The 17,385-nt window shown below is 44.3% G+C and overlaps 1 protein-coding gene across 1 annotated transcript in view; it reads left to right on the top strand.

Moving 5' to 3' along the window:
* The window catches only part of LOC107106192 (cadherin-8-like), a 299,351-nt gene that overhangs the window by 199,793 nt on the left and 82,173 nt on the right, over positions 1-17,385 (top strand). The window contains exon 9 of the mRNA XM_015406302.1: positions 8-72. Coding sequence (XP_015261788.1) covers positions 8-72 — 65 coding nt within the window. The remainder of the gene's footprint in view (positions 1-7; positions 73-17,385) is intronic.

Genomic DNA, 17,385 nt, shown 5'->3' with positions numbered 1-17,385 from the left:
GCTCCAGGAAAAACGGAGGTGGCGTGGCGCGGCGAGACGGCGGCGGCGGCAGCGGCGGAGCAATCCCTGGCGGTCAGGAGAGAAGGAAAAAACCATCCTAGCGACTGCCGTTGAGACGGGTGCGTGATGACGTCGGGCGCTGGTGCAGCGGAGCCAGAAGAACGTTGCTGGGCCGGAGGAAGGCGTGAGTCGCATGCTCCGAGAAAAGAAGAACTGTCACCAGATCGTCGAACTGGAGCCCACCGGGGACGATTGGGGAATGCTGAGCCAAGAACGAACGAACACACCAACCACCACTACAGGGGTGCCGGTAGGTAGTCCCACCCCTACATACTCTGTGGCCCTAGTTAGGGAACATTTGTGTGATTAGCACCACTTGTAAGCTGCTCAGAGACCCCCTGAGAAAGGGGGTTCGAGCGGGATATAAAGTCTAAAGTTAAAGTTAATCACGGCACACTAGTTACTATCAAACATTTAAAGGGACACACATACTCTCAAACAAGGAATCATCACAGGGTGGTATAATCATAATTAGGTGTGGTGGTTGTGATTGATTAGGCCATAACTGGGGGTGGTGATGTGGCTTCCTGGAGCATGAGCATCGAAGGCTGGCAGGCTGTTCCCAAGCCACTACGTCAATATTTTCTGTAGCTTGATCGATTAGAGAGAGGACTTGCTTTGCGCTAAGAACCATCGACCAAGTCCTTAGTTCCTTGAGCAGCAGGTAGGCAGAAGGAGATTGAGGCGTAATCACCTCTTGGCACTCTTTTCTGAGCAGGCTAGGATGAACAAGGTCTCAGCAGTGATGTTGCCCAAGTTTAGAGCCAGGGTGGGTTTGCCACTCCCTGCCTCTGCATAAGGATCCTGGACTTCCTTGGTGGTCTCCCATCCAAGTGCTAACCAGGGCCAACCCTGCTTGCCTTCTGAGATCAGGCCTGTAGCTACAGTGGGGCATCTTGGGGCTAGGCCCCCTGACTTACTGGCAAGCCCCACAATTTCCCATCCAGCCCAGCCCCCCGCCCCCGAGCAGCAGCAGGTGCGGGGAAGGAGCCAGGTATTCCTGTAATTTGATTAGCCAGTGCCCCCTAAGAAATTTAAATACCCCCCAACTTATAAAAATCTTGGCTACGGGCCTGTTCAAGATCTGATGACATCAGGCTAGCCTGGGCCTTCCAGATCAGGACAAGGATAGTATTCGTAGCAGAAATGGGACTTTGGTGGAAGTGTAGCCGATCAACAGCAGACTTTCTTACACATCCCCAAGAGATTTTGCCTTGAAACAGAATAAGCCTTTCTGTAGACTGTAGTGTGGTATTTCTTCAACCTTGGAATGCTGTTCAGCACCTTGTATACACTTAAAGCTGGTTTGTTTGGGTTTTTTTTTTTTAAGTGCAGGCTTCAAGTTAGGAAGACAGCAAGGGCTTGTTTATTTTTAAAAGTCCTTGTTTAAGAAGAAGGTTACAATGCTTCAGGAAATTCTCTTCTGCAACCCCCAGCGAAATGGACAGGAGCTGCACAGCCTTTGGTGTCAGAGCAAAATAAGGCAATTAATAGACTGGATTCGAGTGCCACTTCTCAGGAATGGTCATGTGCACCGTGTCACGGCTCTTGCAGAAAAGCTACCTGGGTGACATCTTGTAATTTCTTCACAGAGCACGGGGCGGCGGGAGGAAACAACTCCGTTTTCAGACCTAAACCTGTGATTCTTAACTTGCTTCTGATCTTGCTTAGATCAGAGGAATGAAAGGCTGGTAATACCGGCAATTCCATTGGAATTGCAAGAAGATGGAGGCCTCTGAATCAAGCATCAGGATTTTCTTTTCTTTTAACTCTAATGGAACTTAAGCATTTTTAATATGATCCCAACCAGTAGGCATTGTGTGAACCACAGCATTTATCACCACAGAAAGGCTGTTTTTTACTGCGGAGAGACTGTGAAAATAATGATACCAAATGGAGCCATGTCTTTGAGTTCCTGCTGGTTAAACTTTCTGGATTTCCAGCATAATTATATTACATTTGCAGTGAAACAAAGGCTGGAATGCACAGTGCATCCGGGGAAAAAAATCTTTGCTTAGCTGGAAAGGAATGATTATTGTGCGTGTGTATGTGTGTAGATTTCTGAGAGGGACTCATTGTGCTGGACAAAAATTTGCAGCAAAGCGCTGTGATATGTTAATTGTGATTTATGTTTGTGAGAAGTCAATTCTGGCTATGGAACATCTGCTGAACGTGTGAGAAATATCATCATTAGAACTGATAAATGGCAATCTCAGCAAATTATCACTGAATATTTATCAAGTGTTTTAATTACTGGAGAGTCGGGAACATAGCACATGATCGGATGGAGATCAGGTGGCAATCTCACACTTGTCACGGAATCTTGAGAAATGTTGAAGTTCTGGCCCACAAAAGGGCTCCTGATGCTCTAAATCTGCTGCTGTTTGTTGTGAGACGGCTTTCACACAACCCTCTCTTCAAATGAAATTATTTTTGTACTAGTCCAGCAATTGTAAAATTGCAATTCAGGAGAACCATGTTACGTGAAAGGGTCTATTGCTCACTGGATTGTGTTACTAGCATGCTTTCCATCAATTAGATTTCTGTCCAAAACATGGTGACCATTGCCTTTGTTGGAGTGTGATCCATCCAGGTGTCTCCTGTTTAGTGGGATGTCTTTAAGCTGCTGACTGAAAGGAGTTTAGAACAATAATGGCCACCTACTACCACCCTTCCACTGAACTACTGTGTTTAACTTCTTGGAAGTAAATCCCATTAAACTCAATGGGACTTGTTTCTGAATAAACCTGGATGGGATCAGTAAGCTACCAGATGAATAAAGTATTTTTGTGTTGTTTCTTAGCACCCACCCTTTTGTAAAGAGATCAGGGAAGCATATATCTGCATAGTTGTGAGGTGGGTTCGGTGAGAGTTACTGATCTAGAGCCACCCAAGTGTTTGTATACTAGTCCAAATATAACCCACTGCCCTGATCTGGATAGGCCAGGCTAGTCTGGTCTCGTCAAATTTTAGAAGCTAAGCAGGGTCAGACATGGCTAGTACTTGGAAGGGCAACCTCCAAGGAATACTTTGGCCATGATGCAGAGGCAGGCAATGGCAAACCTCCTCTGAAATGTTTCTTGCCTAAAAAAACAATCTCTAGCTCTTCACCTCGTGGTGCATAACACTAAAAGAGATAGAACTTCTGGCTGCCAGACAATCTTAGGATCTCCTGGCTATACTGCACACAATGCCATATGATAATTAATTAATCGATTAATTATAACCCACTGTCTCATACAGCACATTGACTCTTTGTGGGAAGCTGATCAAGTAATATGAAGGGAAAGATGGTGTTGGGAATTTGGACCACAGCACAGAAGGTTTCTCTCTGTGATGTCTCAATGTCTCTTCTTATCCTCTAATGTAGTAGCTAAGTATCTCTTCAGCAGCTTCATGGTTGCCTTCTGCAAGCCTAGTTCTTCAACAGCAACTGGCAGTACCAATGCCAAGTCCAGGGATCCGTGTATGCTTCCCAAAGTTGAGGGAATAAGAGGCAGTGTTGATGCTAAGGTGGCAGTGAACTATGTGCAGTTAGGGTTGCCAATGTCAATCTACAGGTGGGGCCTGGAGACCACCTGGGATTACAGCAGATTTCCAGACAACAGAGATCAGTTCCCCTGAAGAAAATAGCTGCTTTTGAAGTTGAAAATTTACCCCACTGAGATCCCTCCCTTCCTCAACCCTGGCTCTTCCCAGTCTCCACATCCAAATATCCAGGAATTTCCCAACTGGGAATTGGGAGCCCTGTGTGCAGGTGGGGGTTCACATGATGGTCCCACCCATACAAAATTAATCCCTGCACACTGAAAAGTGCATGTCACAGGAAAAAGTTTTTTAAAAAGTTTATTGCATGTGTATCTTCACACACACACAGTAATAATAATTATAGTTTCACATACACACAATAATAGTTCCATTTCAGCTAAGCAAAGATAGTTTCATCAGTGGCTACTAGTCAGTGGTGACTAAAGGGAACCTCCACATTCAGAGGCAGTAAACCTCTGAATGCCAGTGCCAGAAGGCAACATCAGGAGAAGTTAGGGCTGCCAAATGTGGGCGGGGGCAGGGCCGGCCCCAGCTTATTTTGCACCCTAGGCGAGGATCCCTTCTGGCCCCCCCCCCCCCATGCGCCCACCAATTTCAAATTCAAATCAGTTCAACGGTCATCTGTTTCTATGGTGTCTTATTTCATGTTGTAACATAGAACATGTTGTAAGTCTGGCAACTGAACAGAGACACTTTCCCCTCCCCCCTGTCAATTTATTTTCCTCTTTGGCGGCTACACTGATATGAAGCATCACATTGATTTTGTAAGACAAAATAGTTCACACAAAAGGACTTTGACCTCACTTCAGAGTTGTTCTGAAGTAGCAACTAGAGGTGTATGAGAGAAATTCTGTTATTAAAGCACAGCAAAGGGGGATAGTGAAAATTATTGGCCCTGTGAATTGATTCCTTGATGGGTTTTTCCCCCTTTCTTTTTCTTTTTTAAAGAAATTGTATCCAACTTCACTCTAGAGGAATGGCCTGCTGAGTCTGGAGTGGTATTAAACCAGTACCTAAAAGTACGCAAAGTACAGCCTTTTGTGTGTGTATATATGAAGTGGAACTGCACATCATTTTCATATATGGTAAAGACAACCTATAATTGGGAATGAAGAATGTCATGTTTTAAACTGAATTTACCCTGAACTGGATAGTCTAGGCTGGCCCAATCTCATCCGTTCTCACAGCCAAGCAGGATCGGCCCTGTGGGGTCACTGTAAGTCAGCTGCCACTCAATGACACTTTCCACCATCAAACTGAACTTGGAGGTTTATGGTGCTTGATATTTTACAGAGAAATTAACCAGACAACCACAAATTTATTTAATGAGTTCACTTACACACCACTTTTATCTCCGGTGGGGCCCAAAGTAGGGTTGCCAGGTACTACCTGGCTACCAGCGGGGGCCTCCCCATTCCTACTTGAAGTGATGTTGTGTTTCTGACATTCGAGGTGAGGCTCTAGGTTTTTTGGCCTCAAAACCATAGAGTTTTGCCCTAAACCTAGAGCATCACCCCCTTTTGTCTGTTGGCTGTTGAAAGCTTCTAGCCTTGGTGCCTGAACACGAAGAAACAGCACAAAAGAAAAACAAAAATCATGGAAACTGCTACTGTTGATATCCTTGAACTACCAACTAACATATCAGGTTCCTAATGAACAAATAATTCCAGTAAGTGAAAGATGGAGCTTGAAGTTAAATGCTAACCTGTTATAAATCTGGTAGTGAAAGCTTCATTAAGACCCACTATCCTTTTTTTCCTATAATGTTGTTAGGGTTGACAGGTCCCCTTGCCATGCGGCACAGTGAAGCCCTGAAAACCATGGGAACCCATGCTGGAACCTGGGGACTGGCAATCCTCAATGCTATAATAGGATTGCCAACCTCCAGGCAGGGACTGGAGATCTCCCAGAATTACAACTGATACCCAGATGACAGAGATCAGTTCAGAGCCAGGATTATTGGTACAAGTTTGATTTTTCTTATACTATTGTTATTTTTTTGCAACAACATTGGAGAGCCATGTTGCAACATAATTTTTTACTGATGCTGAAATGGAAGGTTTGCCAAATATACTGCTTCTTCACCCGTTTATCATGCTGTCTAGGTTTCCTGAATGGTCCAGGGATCTTGTCAGATCCCTGATTTGTACTTGGCCAGGACACCACCAAGAAAGTCCAGGATTGCTACACCAAGGCACACAATGACAAACAATAACAAACCACCTCTGATATGTCTTGCTTTGAAAACTTTATGGGGTCACTATAAGTCAGCTATGACTTTCCACTCACCACGTAGGATTCCAATTTCATGCTGGGATGAGAGATCCAAACTTACTGGAAATTTTCCATCAATGAGATCCTTAAAGATAGATATCCTAAAGGTAGATGAAGGGTCAATTGCCTGCATATCTGTTAATGGTGTTCTTTACCACTTGACATCTGACAAAATGGGACAGAGACGGTGCTGGTCGCCCTGACAGATGACCTCCGTAGGCATCTGGACTGAGGTGGTGTGGTGGCACTGTTGTTGTTAGATCTGTCGGCCGCATTCGATATGGTCGACCACCAGTTGCTGGCCCACTGCCTCGCTGACGTGGGGATTCAGGGGCTCGCCCTTCAATGGTTTGCCTCTTTTCTCCAAGGTCGGGGACAAAGGGTAGTGACAGGGGATCAGCAGTCCCGGAGGTATCCTTTTGAGTGTGGGGTGCCTCAGGGGGAGGTGCTGTCCCGGATGTTGTTTAACATCTATATGCGCCCCCTTGCCCAGATTGCCCTGAGTTGTGGGCTTGGGTGCCATGAATATGCAGATGACACCCAGCTCTATCTGATGTTGGGAAGCCTGTCGGACTCCACCCCGGATGACCTTCATCGGGCGTTGCAGGCTGTGGCTGGTTGGCTCAGACTGAGCTGGTTGAAACTAAACCCGGCAAAGACTGGGCCTGAGTTGGATCGGTTCAGGGCTGGGGCTCCCTCTCCCGACCTTTGATGGGGCGTCAGAGGTTAGGAGTTTGGGTGTGCTCCTGGATTCCTCTTTAACGATGGAGGCCCAGGTGGCAGCCAGGTTGCAGCCAATTCAGCCTTTTACCACCTTTGGCTGGCTTGGCAGTTGGTCCCTTTCCTTGACCATGATGACCTGGCCACAGTGATCCATGTGACCATCTCCTCAAGGTTGGGCTACTGTAATGCTCTCTACATGGGGCTGCCTTCGTTGCAAATCCGGAAGCTGCACCTAGTGCAGAATGCAGCAGCCAGGCGGGAGCACATCCGGCCTGTGCTGAAAGTGCTGCACTGGCTGCCGATGGCGTACCGGATCCGCTTCAAAGTGCTGGTTCTTACCTTTAAAGCCCTATATGGCCAGGGTCCAGTCTACCTAAGGGACTGCCTTTCTCCGCATGTTCCCCCAAGGGCACAACAGTCGGGGAGTCAAAATCTCCTGGTAATCCCAGGCCCCAGGAATATCAAATTTGCTGTTACCAGGGCCAGGGCATTTTTGGTGGCGGTTCCTACCTGGTGGAACGAGCTCCCAGAAAAGATCCAGGCCCTGCGGTACCTTGTGCATTTCCGCAGGGCCTGCAAGATGGAGCTCTTCTGCCAGGCTTTTGAGTAGGAGCCGCCACCGCCATTATTCCACCATCGTTACCCCTTATCATCGCACCTCAACAATCAATTGTGCGGATATTAAATGGGGTGCGAGGCGTTCCTGGATGAAGATGGGATGATTGTGTTGCTAGAAGGTACATTGTTGGCCTGGAATTAATACCCCCCATCTTGCAACCACTGATTCTGTGACACCTGGAACACCGACATTTTAGTGTTTTGTACTGTATTGTTTTATTCTGTTTTATTCTGTTTTAACTTTGGCACTTGTGCCTCTTTGTTAGCCGCCCTGAACCTTCGGAGAGGGTGGGATATAAATCCAATAAATAAACAAACAAACAAAGAAATAAATATTTCTCTATGGGGGGGGGTGCGAATAGGCAATGGATTGAAATGGAACCATTGACAAGCTACCAGAAGACCACTACAAATGGCTTTGTGGGTGATTGCTGGCAGTGTGAATCAACACAAAACCATGGGACAATTCTGATTCCAAATGACTCTGGTACAAAACTGTCAGTGAAATAAGAAATGGTTCTATCAAAACAGGAACAATAACTCTAAACCTCCTCCCGGTAACATTTGCAATAAGATCATTCCTATTGTCCTTCCTCTTTGTTTACTACTTTAGATTGAGTCAGAGTGTGGGTCTAGGGTTGCCAAGTCCCTTCATCACTCTGGCAGGGGGATTTGAGGGGCATTCTGGGTGTGGGCAGGGACATCATGCAATGTGCTCAATATGTTGATATCACCCAGAAGTGGCACCATTGTGTGGGGATGCGCTGTTATTTGGGTGAAACGCTATGGTTTGTTTGGGTTTTTTTGCCCTCAAACCATAGAGTTTGCCCAAATACCAGAGCGTCCCTCATGGTGTCCCCGACATGATGATATCACTTCCAGGTGACATCATTGCATCAAGGATACCATGTGGTGATGTCCCTGTTTAGGAGCAGGGTTTTCCCTGCCAGCCAGCTGGTCAGCAGTAGGGAGAAGCCCCTGAAATCAGGGGATCCCCCACCCAGGGTGCTGGCTGGCAAGCTTACATGGGTCTGCTTCTAGTTGAGTACTGCCCGTGCTGACTGACAGCAGTTTTTCCCAGAATCCCAAGCAAGCAAAAAAAAAAGACCTTCCCAAACTTGCTAACTGAGGGGTTCTTTTTAGAGCAATGAGTGTAGACATCCATAGAAATATTGGAGCCCATTGACCACTCTCAAAATGTATCATAAGGCTTGAATAAAGATTACAGGTTGTGGGCCTCTAGGAAATTGCAATGGGGAGGGTCGAACAGTTTGGAAATTCCTCACATCCCCTTTAGGCATTTAGAAGCTGTCAAGGGCTTGGACATTTTCATATTTCCCATCTCCCTCTCTTTTTCCCCTCCTTCTTTAATTGGCTCCCAGCTTCTTTCAACCATTTGTGTCTCTAGAAACATGTTCAAGCTGTTGTTTGGAGGGTTTTCTGGTTGAGTTTGCTTAATTTATGTCATTGTGTCTTTTCCTCAAAATTGAGGTCAATTCTTGAGTACATAATATAAGTCCTGTCTTATTTATAGGTAGTCTTGTTTTGCTGGGATGTGTATATCTGAGTGTATATGTGTGTGTGTGTGTATTTGTGTTGTCAATTCTTGAGTACATAATATAAGTCCCGACTTATTTATAGGTAGTCTTGTTTTGCTAGGATGTGTATATGTGAGTGTATATGTGTGTGTGTGTATTTGTGTAATAAATATGAAATGCTCAGTTTACAATTAGAGATACTGATGATATGGTCTCACGATAAAAAGCACACCTGCTTTTTAACAGTTATATGTATGATATATTTGGTGGTGGAAAGTACTGTCAAGTCACAGACAACTTTTGGCAACCTGGGAGGGTTTCTAAGTCAAGAGACAAACAGAAATGGCTGCCATTGACTGCCTCTGAGGAGCAATCCTGGACTTCCTCAGTGGTCTCCCATTCAAGTACTAACTAGAGGTGTGCACCCCCCCCAAAAAATGAAAAATTTCAGGTTTGAATGTACCAAATCAGAACAATTTCAGTATTTGCTGATATTCCTGAATCCCAGTATTGGTATGATACTGGGGTTCGGGAATTATTGGACCAGCGGAATTTATTCAGCTCAATTATACCCTATGGGGACTGTCCCCATAGGGTATATTAATCCCCCCCTTGAAGGGGGGGTTTCCTATCACTGAAATTGCCTTATTTTCAATGAAGGGAGTGTGTTGCTTCTGCGGCGCTGCCTCTGCAGCACGACTGCAGAGAGGTTTAACGTTTAAATCCCCCCCCCCCGGAGTTGTGCCACATAGGCGGCATGCTCCCTTCATTGAAGGTAAGGAAATTTGCCTTCCCTTCAGTGATAGCCTGCTGCCACCCGAGCTAGCTACTTGGGGGGGAGGCATTTAATCATGCCTCCCCATGCCATCCCTGGCCCGCCTGCCAAAGTGGGTGAGCTGAGGAAGGCCTGGAGTGAGCCCCCCTGCCTTCCCTGGCCTTCCTGGAAGAAGTGGGGAGGCATTTTAAATGCCTTCCTGTGTATTCCACAGCCTGCCCACCAAAGCAGGGAGGCATTTAAAATGCCTCCCTGTGCTTTCTCCAGCCCTCCCACTGAAGCGGGCGTGGAAGGGAAAGTTTTTACATTTAAAACACTTTCCCTTGCTTCTGGGGCTTATGCCGCCTTCACAGCATGACTCCCCAGCCAAGGGAAGTTATTTAAAGTTTAAATACCTTCCCTTGGCCGGGGAGTCACTCCGCTGAGGTGGCATGAGCCCCTGAAGCAAGTTCTTTTCCCTGCCCAGCAAAGGGATTCCCCAAATAGATGCCAAATATATGGCATCCATTCGAGGAATCCCTGTTCGGCCAGCCGAATCAGATTAGGGAATCTGATTTGGCTTTCAGCATGCCCAAATAATGCTGAATAGGGTTAGGCATTATTTGGTTGTTTTTTTGGTTCACCTGAACCAAATGCACATTCCTAGTACTAACCTGGGCTGACCTTGCTTAGTTTCTGAGAACTGATGAGCTCATGCTAGCCTGGGCCATCCAGGTCAGGGTGTGATATAGTTAGCATCATGCAATGATATTCCCAGTAGTCATGTATGGCTGCGAGAGTTGAACTATAAGGAAGGCCAAGTGCCGAAGAATAGATTCTTTTGAACTATGGTGCTGGAGAAGACTCTTGAGATTCCCTTGGACTGCAAGAAGATCAAATCAGTCAGTCCTAAAAGAAATCAACCCTGATTGTTCCCTGGAAGGCCAGATAATGAAACTGAAGCTCGAATACTTTGGCCACCAAATGAGAAGGAAGCACTCACTGGAGAAGACCCTGATGCTGGGAAAGATTGAAGGTCAAAGAAGATGGGGATGGCAAAGGATGAGATGGTTAGAGTGTGTCATAGATGCAACAAACATGAAATTGAGCCAACTTCAGAGGATGGCGGAAGACAGGAAGGCCTGGTGTGATGTGGTCCATGGGGTCGCGGAGAGTCGGATTCAACTGTGCGACTGAACAACAACAAATACACATCATGATGTGTTCTGGTCACCTGAATTTGATTTTCATCTCTGCCGCACTTAGGCTGCGGTCACACACACTAAATAATCCACTCTTAATCTACTTTCAGTGCACTTTTGAATTGGATTTTGCCAGTTCACACAGTAAAAATCCAGTTAAAAAGTGCATTGAAAGTGGATTATTTAGTGTGTTTGATCGCAGCCTTAGTTTCATGCATCTGACAAAGTAGGTTCTTGTGCTTTAAACTGAACACTAATATATATATAGGTATGTACATCTTATCTTCTTACCTCTACAGCCGAACTCATAGCATCTTTAGTAAAAAAATGGTATGAAAACCAGATATAAAAGAAACTAATTAGATGGAGAAAAAAATAAGTATTTTCAAAAAAATGTTTAGTTGATTCCTCAAGCCACCCACTCCAGGATAATTCCATTGATTGTGATGGCAGTCCTCCAGATGAAGTGGCTATTGAAGGCTGCAGCTTAAAAATATGTTATGCTTTTTTATTTTCTAAACTGGGTTTGCACATTTTGAAAATAGATCGAGTCTTTATTGAAAAGTTAACCATTTTTTAAAAACAAAGCTGTAGATATGGAAAGGGAGAACCAACGAACAGAACAATGATTGAAATCAGAGTTGTGTGTGCATAATCTATCAATCTATCTGTCTGCTTCAGATTTTTTCGATAGATAGATGTACACACGTATATCTAGACAGACAGATCTATCAATAGATCTCAGACAGACAGACAGATAGATACCCCCCATGTGGTAATGATGCCAGCCAGCTGGAGAACCACATAATAATGTCACAGCAGTCTTTAGTGAATCAACCTAGGCTATCTGACATCACTTAGGCCATGGAAGAGTCAGTGCAGAATGAAGGTAATGCTTCTTCTTGGGGTGCAGTGGACACTTTTGTTTGCTTTTGATGTTTATTTATATTTATGTATTTATTTATTATATTTATACCCCGCCCTCCCAGCCATGGTCGGCTCCCCCCCCCAAAAAAAAAAGAATCCAGAAGGAGGTTTCTTTTTTTTGCCACTGATGGAATTATTCATGAAGTTCGAAGCCCTGCCATTATTATTTTTTGGTTCAGCTCTGAGACACATATTTGTGTCTAGGAGAGTACACAGCCAGTACACATCCAGGGAAAAAAACCCACAGGATAACTGTTCTCATCCAAAGCGATTAACTCTCCAGCTATAACGAGCAGTTCAACTATCACTTTGGAGTGTTGCAATCAAGTTGAGAGACAGCCGCACATCACAACCAGGAATGCGGGGCACAAGCTGGAGATTTACAGCATCGTTGTAGCGACAGACATCACGAGCATTTCTAAATGTTACAGGTGAAGTGGGGATCACTTGCCACAGGGAGACCGTTTTCAGCAGTGTCTCTTCGACAAGTGTAATTTGTGTTTCGGCCATAAACATAGGAGATGAACGAGAAGTGGATGTGGGAAAGCTTAAAAGCAAGCACTCCCCCCTGTACATTCTTAGGCAGCAGAGTTGTCTGAAATATTTTACCATGTGAGCGCAGCAGATAGGAATCCTCTTGAGCCATTCACAATACCACAGTCCGTGTTCCTATTTATGAGTGCGTAGTGCCCTCTCAGGCTCCATCAAACATAGAAATGAGCATGCGTAAGCCCACTGGTTTCAGTAAAGGTTGCTAATGAACTTTGCAGCCACATGGTTTTGACTCAGAACTGATCACCCACATGGTTTTGACTCAGAACATCTCTTCCAATCCTCAGGAATGGAGGCAGATCTTTGCTTTGCTTTGATCTTACTCCTCCTTCACGTGAATAGAACCCACCTGTGTTAGTCATGCAGAGTTCCCTCCATTGACAATGTAAACTTTTTTGGAACAATTGTATATCTCTCCTTATATATAATTGAATAGTGGGTGCCAAAGTTCTAATTCTAAAATGCACTCCCTTAGTGTATGGCTGATGGCACTGCTCCTCAGCATATATTGCCACCAATCAGAAGGCAAAGCCCGGGTCCCACCCACACCACAACTGCTGCGACAACCTGGTCTTTTGCATATGGAAGCTGATTGGACTTCAGTCCATTCCACACCTCAAACTCCCCCCCCTGCAAGGCAGTTGGAATTTTCAGTTGCATAACATACCTCATAGGGGAGAGGAGAATGGGTAACAATGGTTACCACTCTCCAGGTGAGGGCTACAGATAACTCAAACATACAAATGCTCTTCAGGTAGCACAGATCAGTCCCTCTGGAGAAAACAGTGGACTCTGTCATTAAACCCTGCTGAGGTCGCCACAGGAAACTGACACTGTTTGCCCAAAGCCAGAGCACTCTCCCAGAGCCTCTTTCTAGATCCTGTTGTATTTATTTCCGCAACGGGCATTATTTCTAGTTGATAGGATAAAACAAATCCAGCAAATTCGGACCTCCAATTATGAGAATGGACAAAAATGAAAATGTTTACCATGCATCGGGGGGACAGCAAAGGAGGGTTCTCCCAAATGGCTCTTAAGCCAAATTAACCCTATGTTGAATAGTGCTGTATATGTCCATTCAACAGCGAGGCCTTACCTTGCAGTAAAATATATCTCCACAATTTGGTCTGCAACTTGACAGATAATATCTAGGTGGATTTTATGCTTTTGACTTTAAGTGCACAATTAATAATGTCTATTGTCATTCAGTCCTAACGTGAGAAACTCACGTGTGGCATTTTTTAAATCTTTAATTTTCACAACATCTATTTCACTAATGCAAGCTGAGAGCAAGTTGATTACTTCAGCGCAAAGATTCGACTTACTGAGTTCAAAACTTCCACAATTGTCTGCATGCAATAATTAATATGCCCCTCCCCAACCCACACTGTGTACATTATGTTTCAATCTCAATAGGGGAAAAAAAGAATAAACTTGTGGTGTGCTATTTCTGTTACTGCACGCCGAACCATCCATGGTTTCCATCCTAGCTTTCATTCTACAGCGATGCCTTGAACCTGAATCATTGTTAATGGATTGATGTAACAATCGTTAGTATAAATGGAAATGAAGCGTAGATGGGATCCTCGTGAACAGATTATTTCAGCAACAAACATATAACTTAGCCTGAGTTGGGTAAGCAAAGCACATCATTTGGCTAGCCACTTCCTCCTCCTTTATGTTTGAACTCCACTTTTCATAGATCAGAACCATAAGGCCCACCTAAATTATATGGGGCTGTTGCATCTATAAAACAGATTGTGTACTTTACAATTCATGAACAATCACATCTGGCACAAAGGGGGGAAATGGAGGAACTGGAGTCTCCCCTCTCCTTGACCAGGTGAAGGATCCATTCAAGATTCTCCTGTACCCTGCATGAAAAAAGGTTTTGTCTGAGTGACTCTCAGACTCAGGAAAACTATCCAGCTTTCCCCACTCTTCTCTTGTAGACTGTACATAGAGTTCAGTTTTTGTTTACTCCTATTGTAGTGTCATTTCCCAGTCATTCTAGCTCAGGGGTGGCCAAATTGTGGCTCGGGAGCTGCATGCGGCTCTTTCACACATATTGTGCAGCTCCTGGCAGGGCGGCTGGGGAAGCTAAATATCATTAGCAAACAAATATCATTGGACAAATAAATATCATTATCAATAACTGCTTTTACTGCTTTTGTTATTATTTTTGGCAGTCTCGTTTAATGTTGATAAAAAAGCAAATCTGCATATTTCCCAGTAAAAACGTGTAATATTTGTTTATGTCTTGCGGCTCTCAAACATCTGATGTTTATTCCGTGTGGCTCTTACGTTAAGCACGTTTGGCCACCCCTGTTCTAGAGACTACTATCAGCTTCATCTTCCATCAGGTAATGACAGAGATGTCACCCTGACAATTGCCATATACTAGTGTTGCAAACTATGGGTTAGGAAATGCCTGGACATTTTGAAGGTAGAGTCTGAGGATGGTGGGGTTTGGAGACGGGAGGAGCTTCATGGGGTATAATGCTATAGAGTCCACTTTCCAAAGTAGCCATTTTCTCCAGGTGAACTGATCACTGTCATCTGGAGATCAGTTATAATCCCAGGAGATCTCCAGCTCCGACCTGGAGGCTGGCAACATTACCATATACTTATACAAAGGGCCTTTCACAGAGGACTAGTTGTTTTTTGCAAATCTGGACATGCTCTTTCTGTCTTGAGTGCTGTCTTTATCTTGTTGTCTAAAGGTTTTAGTGTTTAATGATACATTTGCAACTTGTTGTTTCTTTGTTATCCATCTTGAGTCTAAAGAGATAAGGCAGGATATCAATATGTGAAACAAATCAACAAAGCCCAGTGCTTTCTAAACACCACAAAGAGGTTCTTAAGGCATCCCGTTCGGTTTTCTTTAAGTTGATCAAGATCAGGCCAACATCTGGATTGGAGAAACCCTTGGGACCACTATGATGAGATCATCAAAGGAACAGTTTCTTTTCTTTTTTAAATGGACAAGGTGCTTTGTGTCAATGTTGACACAATACATTTGTGTTACCTTCACCACCAACCATCACTGGCATGCCACACCTCTTGGGATGGCTGGCATTAGTGGCGCTTTTGGATAAGCCTGGATCATCGTAGAACTTCACCAGCACAGATAATTTCACATGCTAAACATTAGAGACCAGGGCTTTTTTCAGCTACTGAAGGATATCATTGTACTCCACAAGCTAGTCGTTTTAAAGAAACATGTACAAAGTGTCAACAAAGCTTCATGATGTCCAAATTCAGCAATGCTAAAAAGAGTTGTAGTATTAGGGGGGGAGACACATTGTTCAGCCACATCAGAAGGAAGTTCAGCTAAAATATGTAGTTATATGGGACCAGGACTGGCTGCACCCTGTTCTTGTTGCAATGAAAAGATACTAGCAGGGATTCAAAAAGGAGTAAACCAAAGGAAGAGTTGCCAAATCTTTCATGGGAAATTCCTGGGGATTTGAGAGTGGCAGTTGAGAAGGGTGGAGTTTGGGAACCCTATAGGGAGCTCATCAGGAATGCAGTGTCTTGGAGGTCACTCTCCAAAGCTGCATGTCCTACAGGGGAACTGATCTCTGCAGACCAGAGAGAACTCCAGTTCTGGAAGAACCTCCGGTCCACCTGGAGGTAGGTAACACTAGGTCACACCCAGTTGAGGGATTCCACTCTGGGCAGTCCAAAGAGGCTTTCTGCCTCTCCTAATCCTCACTGATAACACTCTGTGCCATCAGTTTAGCTGTTGTTGTTCTGGGTTCTTTAATGTTCAAGGAATCCACATTCTTTTCTCCTTGAGTCCTTTCCCCCAAAAAATCTGAATTGGGCTATTCTGATAAATCTCTGCTAATTGTTTTGGCCAACTTCAACCTGTCACTTCTAACATTTAGCACCTTCCCAACTGATTGTGATATCTCCCAGTATATAAAGTCTCACAACACTTGCATAATTCATGATTAAATCTTTTTGAAAAATATGTATGTGAAAAACTCAAACCAACTGTAAAATGCTTGCCTTTAAACGCAACACTTCCCAACTGCATTCTTCAAAGATTTCTAAAATGATAGTGAAGTAAAAATCCCCCTCGTTAAAGGGCACCTTGAAAAACTTAGTAAATAATGTGATAAGATTCAGGTGAAACAGCAAGATGGCAACATTTGGAAATGACAACAAATTAAAGGACAGAAAACCCAAACTGACTGCAAAGTGCTTGCCTTTAAACCCAACATTTCCAAATTATTAAATTTAATCCCTTGCCTTTCTGTGGGTTTTCTTTATCTCCTAAATTTGCAAATAGGAACCATCAGTTAATCATTTTGAAAACAACTACTTAGTTCCCAAATCCTGAGCTACATTGACCTTTTTTAATCAGGCTTCAGGCCTGGCTTTGGAACCAAGACAGCACTGGTCACTTTGGTTGACAATCTCTGTTTACATCTTTATAAAGGCACACTGGTCCTGTTGATCCTTCTGGATCGATCAGTAGCCATCACCTCCCCGCGAACAGGCTCAGGGCAGCTTACATTAATCGGTACAAAATACCTTAAAATCCACGTAAAACATTTTAAACATTTTAAAACAATCAAATAATCAAAGTGCTCACAGTAATAATCATTCCTCCGCTAATTAAGATGGAGTGCTATATGATGTAATAAGAAAATTTCCGATTCAGTGATCTTCCGGCATCACACGATGGTATGGCTCAATCTCCAAGCTGGGGCCAGCCCTTTACCACAGAAGTTGGTGGTAGTAGTGGTAGTAGTGGTGGCTCCTAATTGAAAGCCTGGTGGAAGAGCTCCATCTTGAAGGCCCTGCCTAGGCCACTCTTCTCTGATTGGGCCAGCGTTTCAAGGTCATTTGCATATGGAAGCTGATTGAACTTCATTCCGTATGGAACTCTCAGTTGCATATGCGACCTGGTATATTCTGAGATAAAATATGTCCTCACCCACAACACATCACTTCCCCTTCAAAAGAAGCAAACCCAATAACACAACCATGCCACACCATAAAAAAGACAGGTCACACCAGAAGCAGAATACCACATTGCAAAAAATGAGAGGAAAAGGTGCCAGCAGCCACCCCATTACTGCCACAGATGTGTACCTGAGAACACTTCAGAGGATGGTGGGCAGGTCCCAGGTTCATGTTTTTTTTTTTTTTGTTGTTTTTTTAAAATAATTTT

This window comes from Gekko japonicus, unplaced genomic scaffold, assembly GCF_001447785.1.
Source record: "Gekko japonicus isolate JY-2015 unplaced genomic scaffold, Gekko_japonicus_V1.1 scaffold1805, whole genome shotgun sequence".
Classification (NCBI taxonomy): Eukaryota; Metazoa; Chordata; class Lepidosauria; order Squamata; family Gekkonidae; genus Gekko; species Gekko japonicus.
Note: the sequence above shows the minus strand (reverse complement) of the source record. Positions and strands in the feature narration are given on the sequence as shown.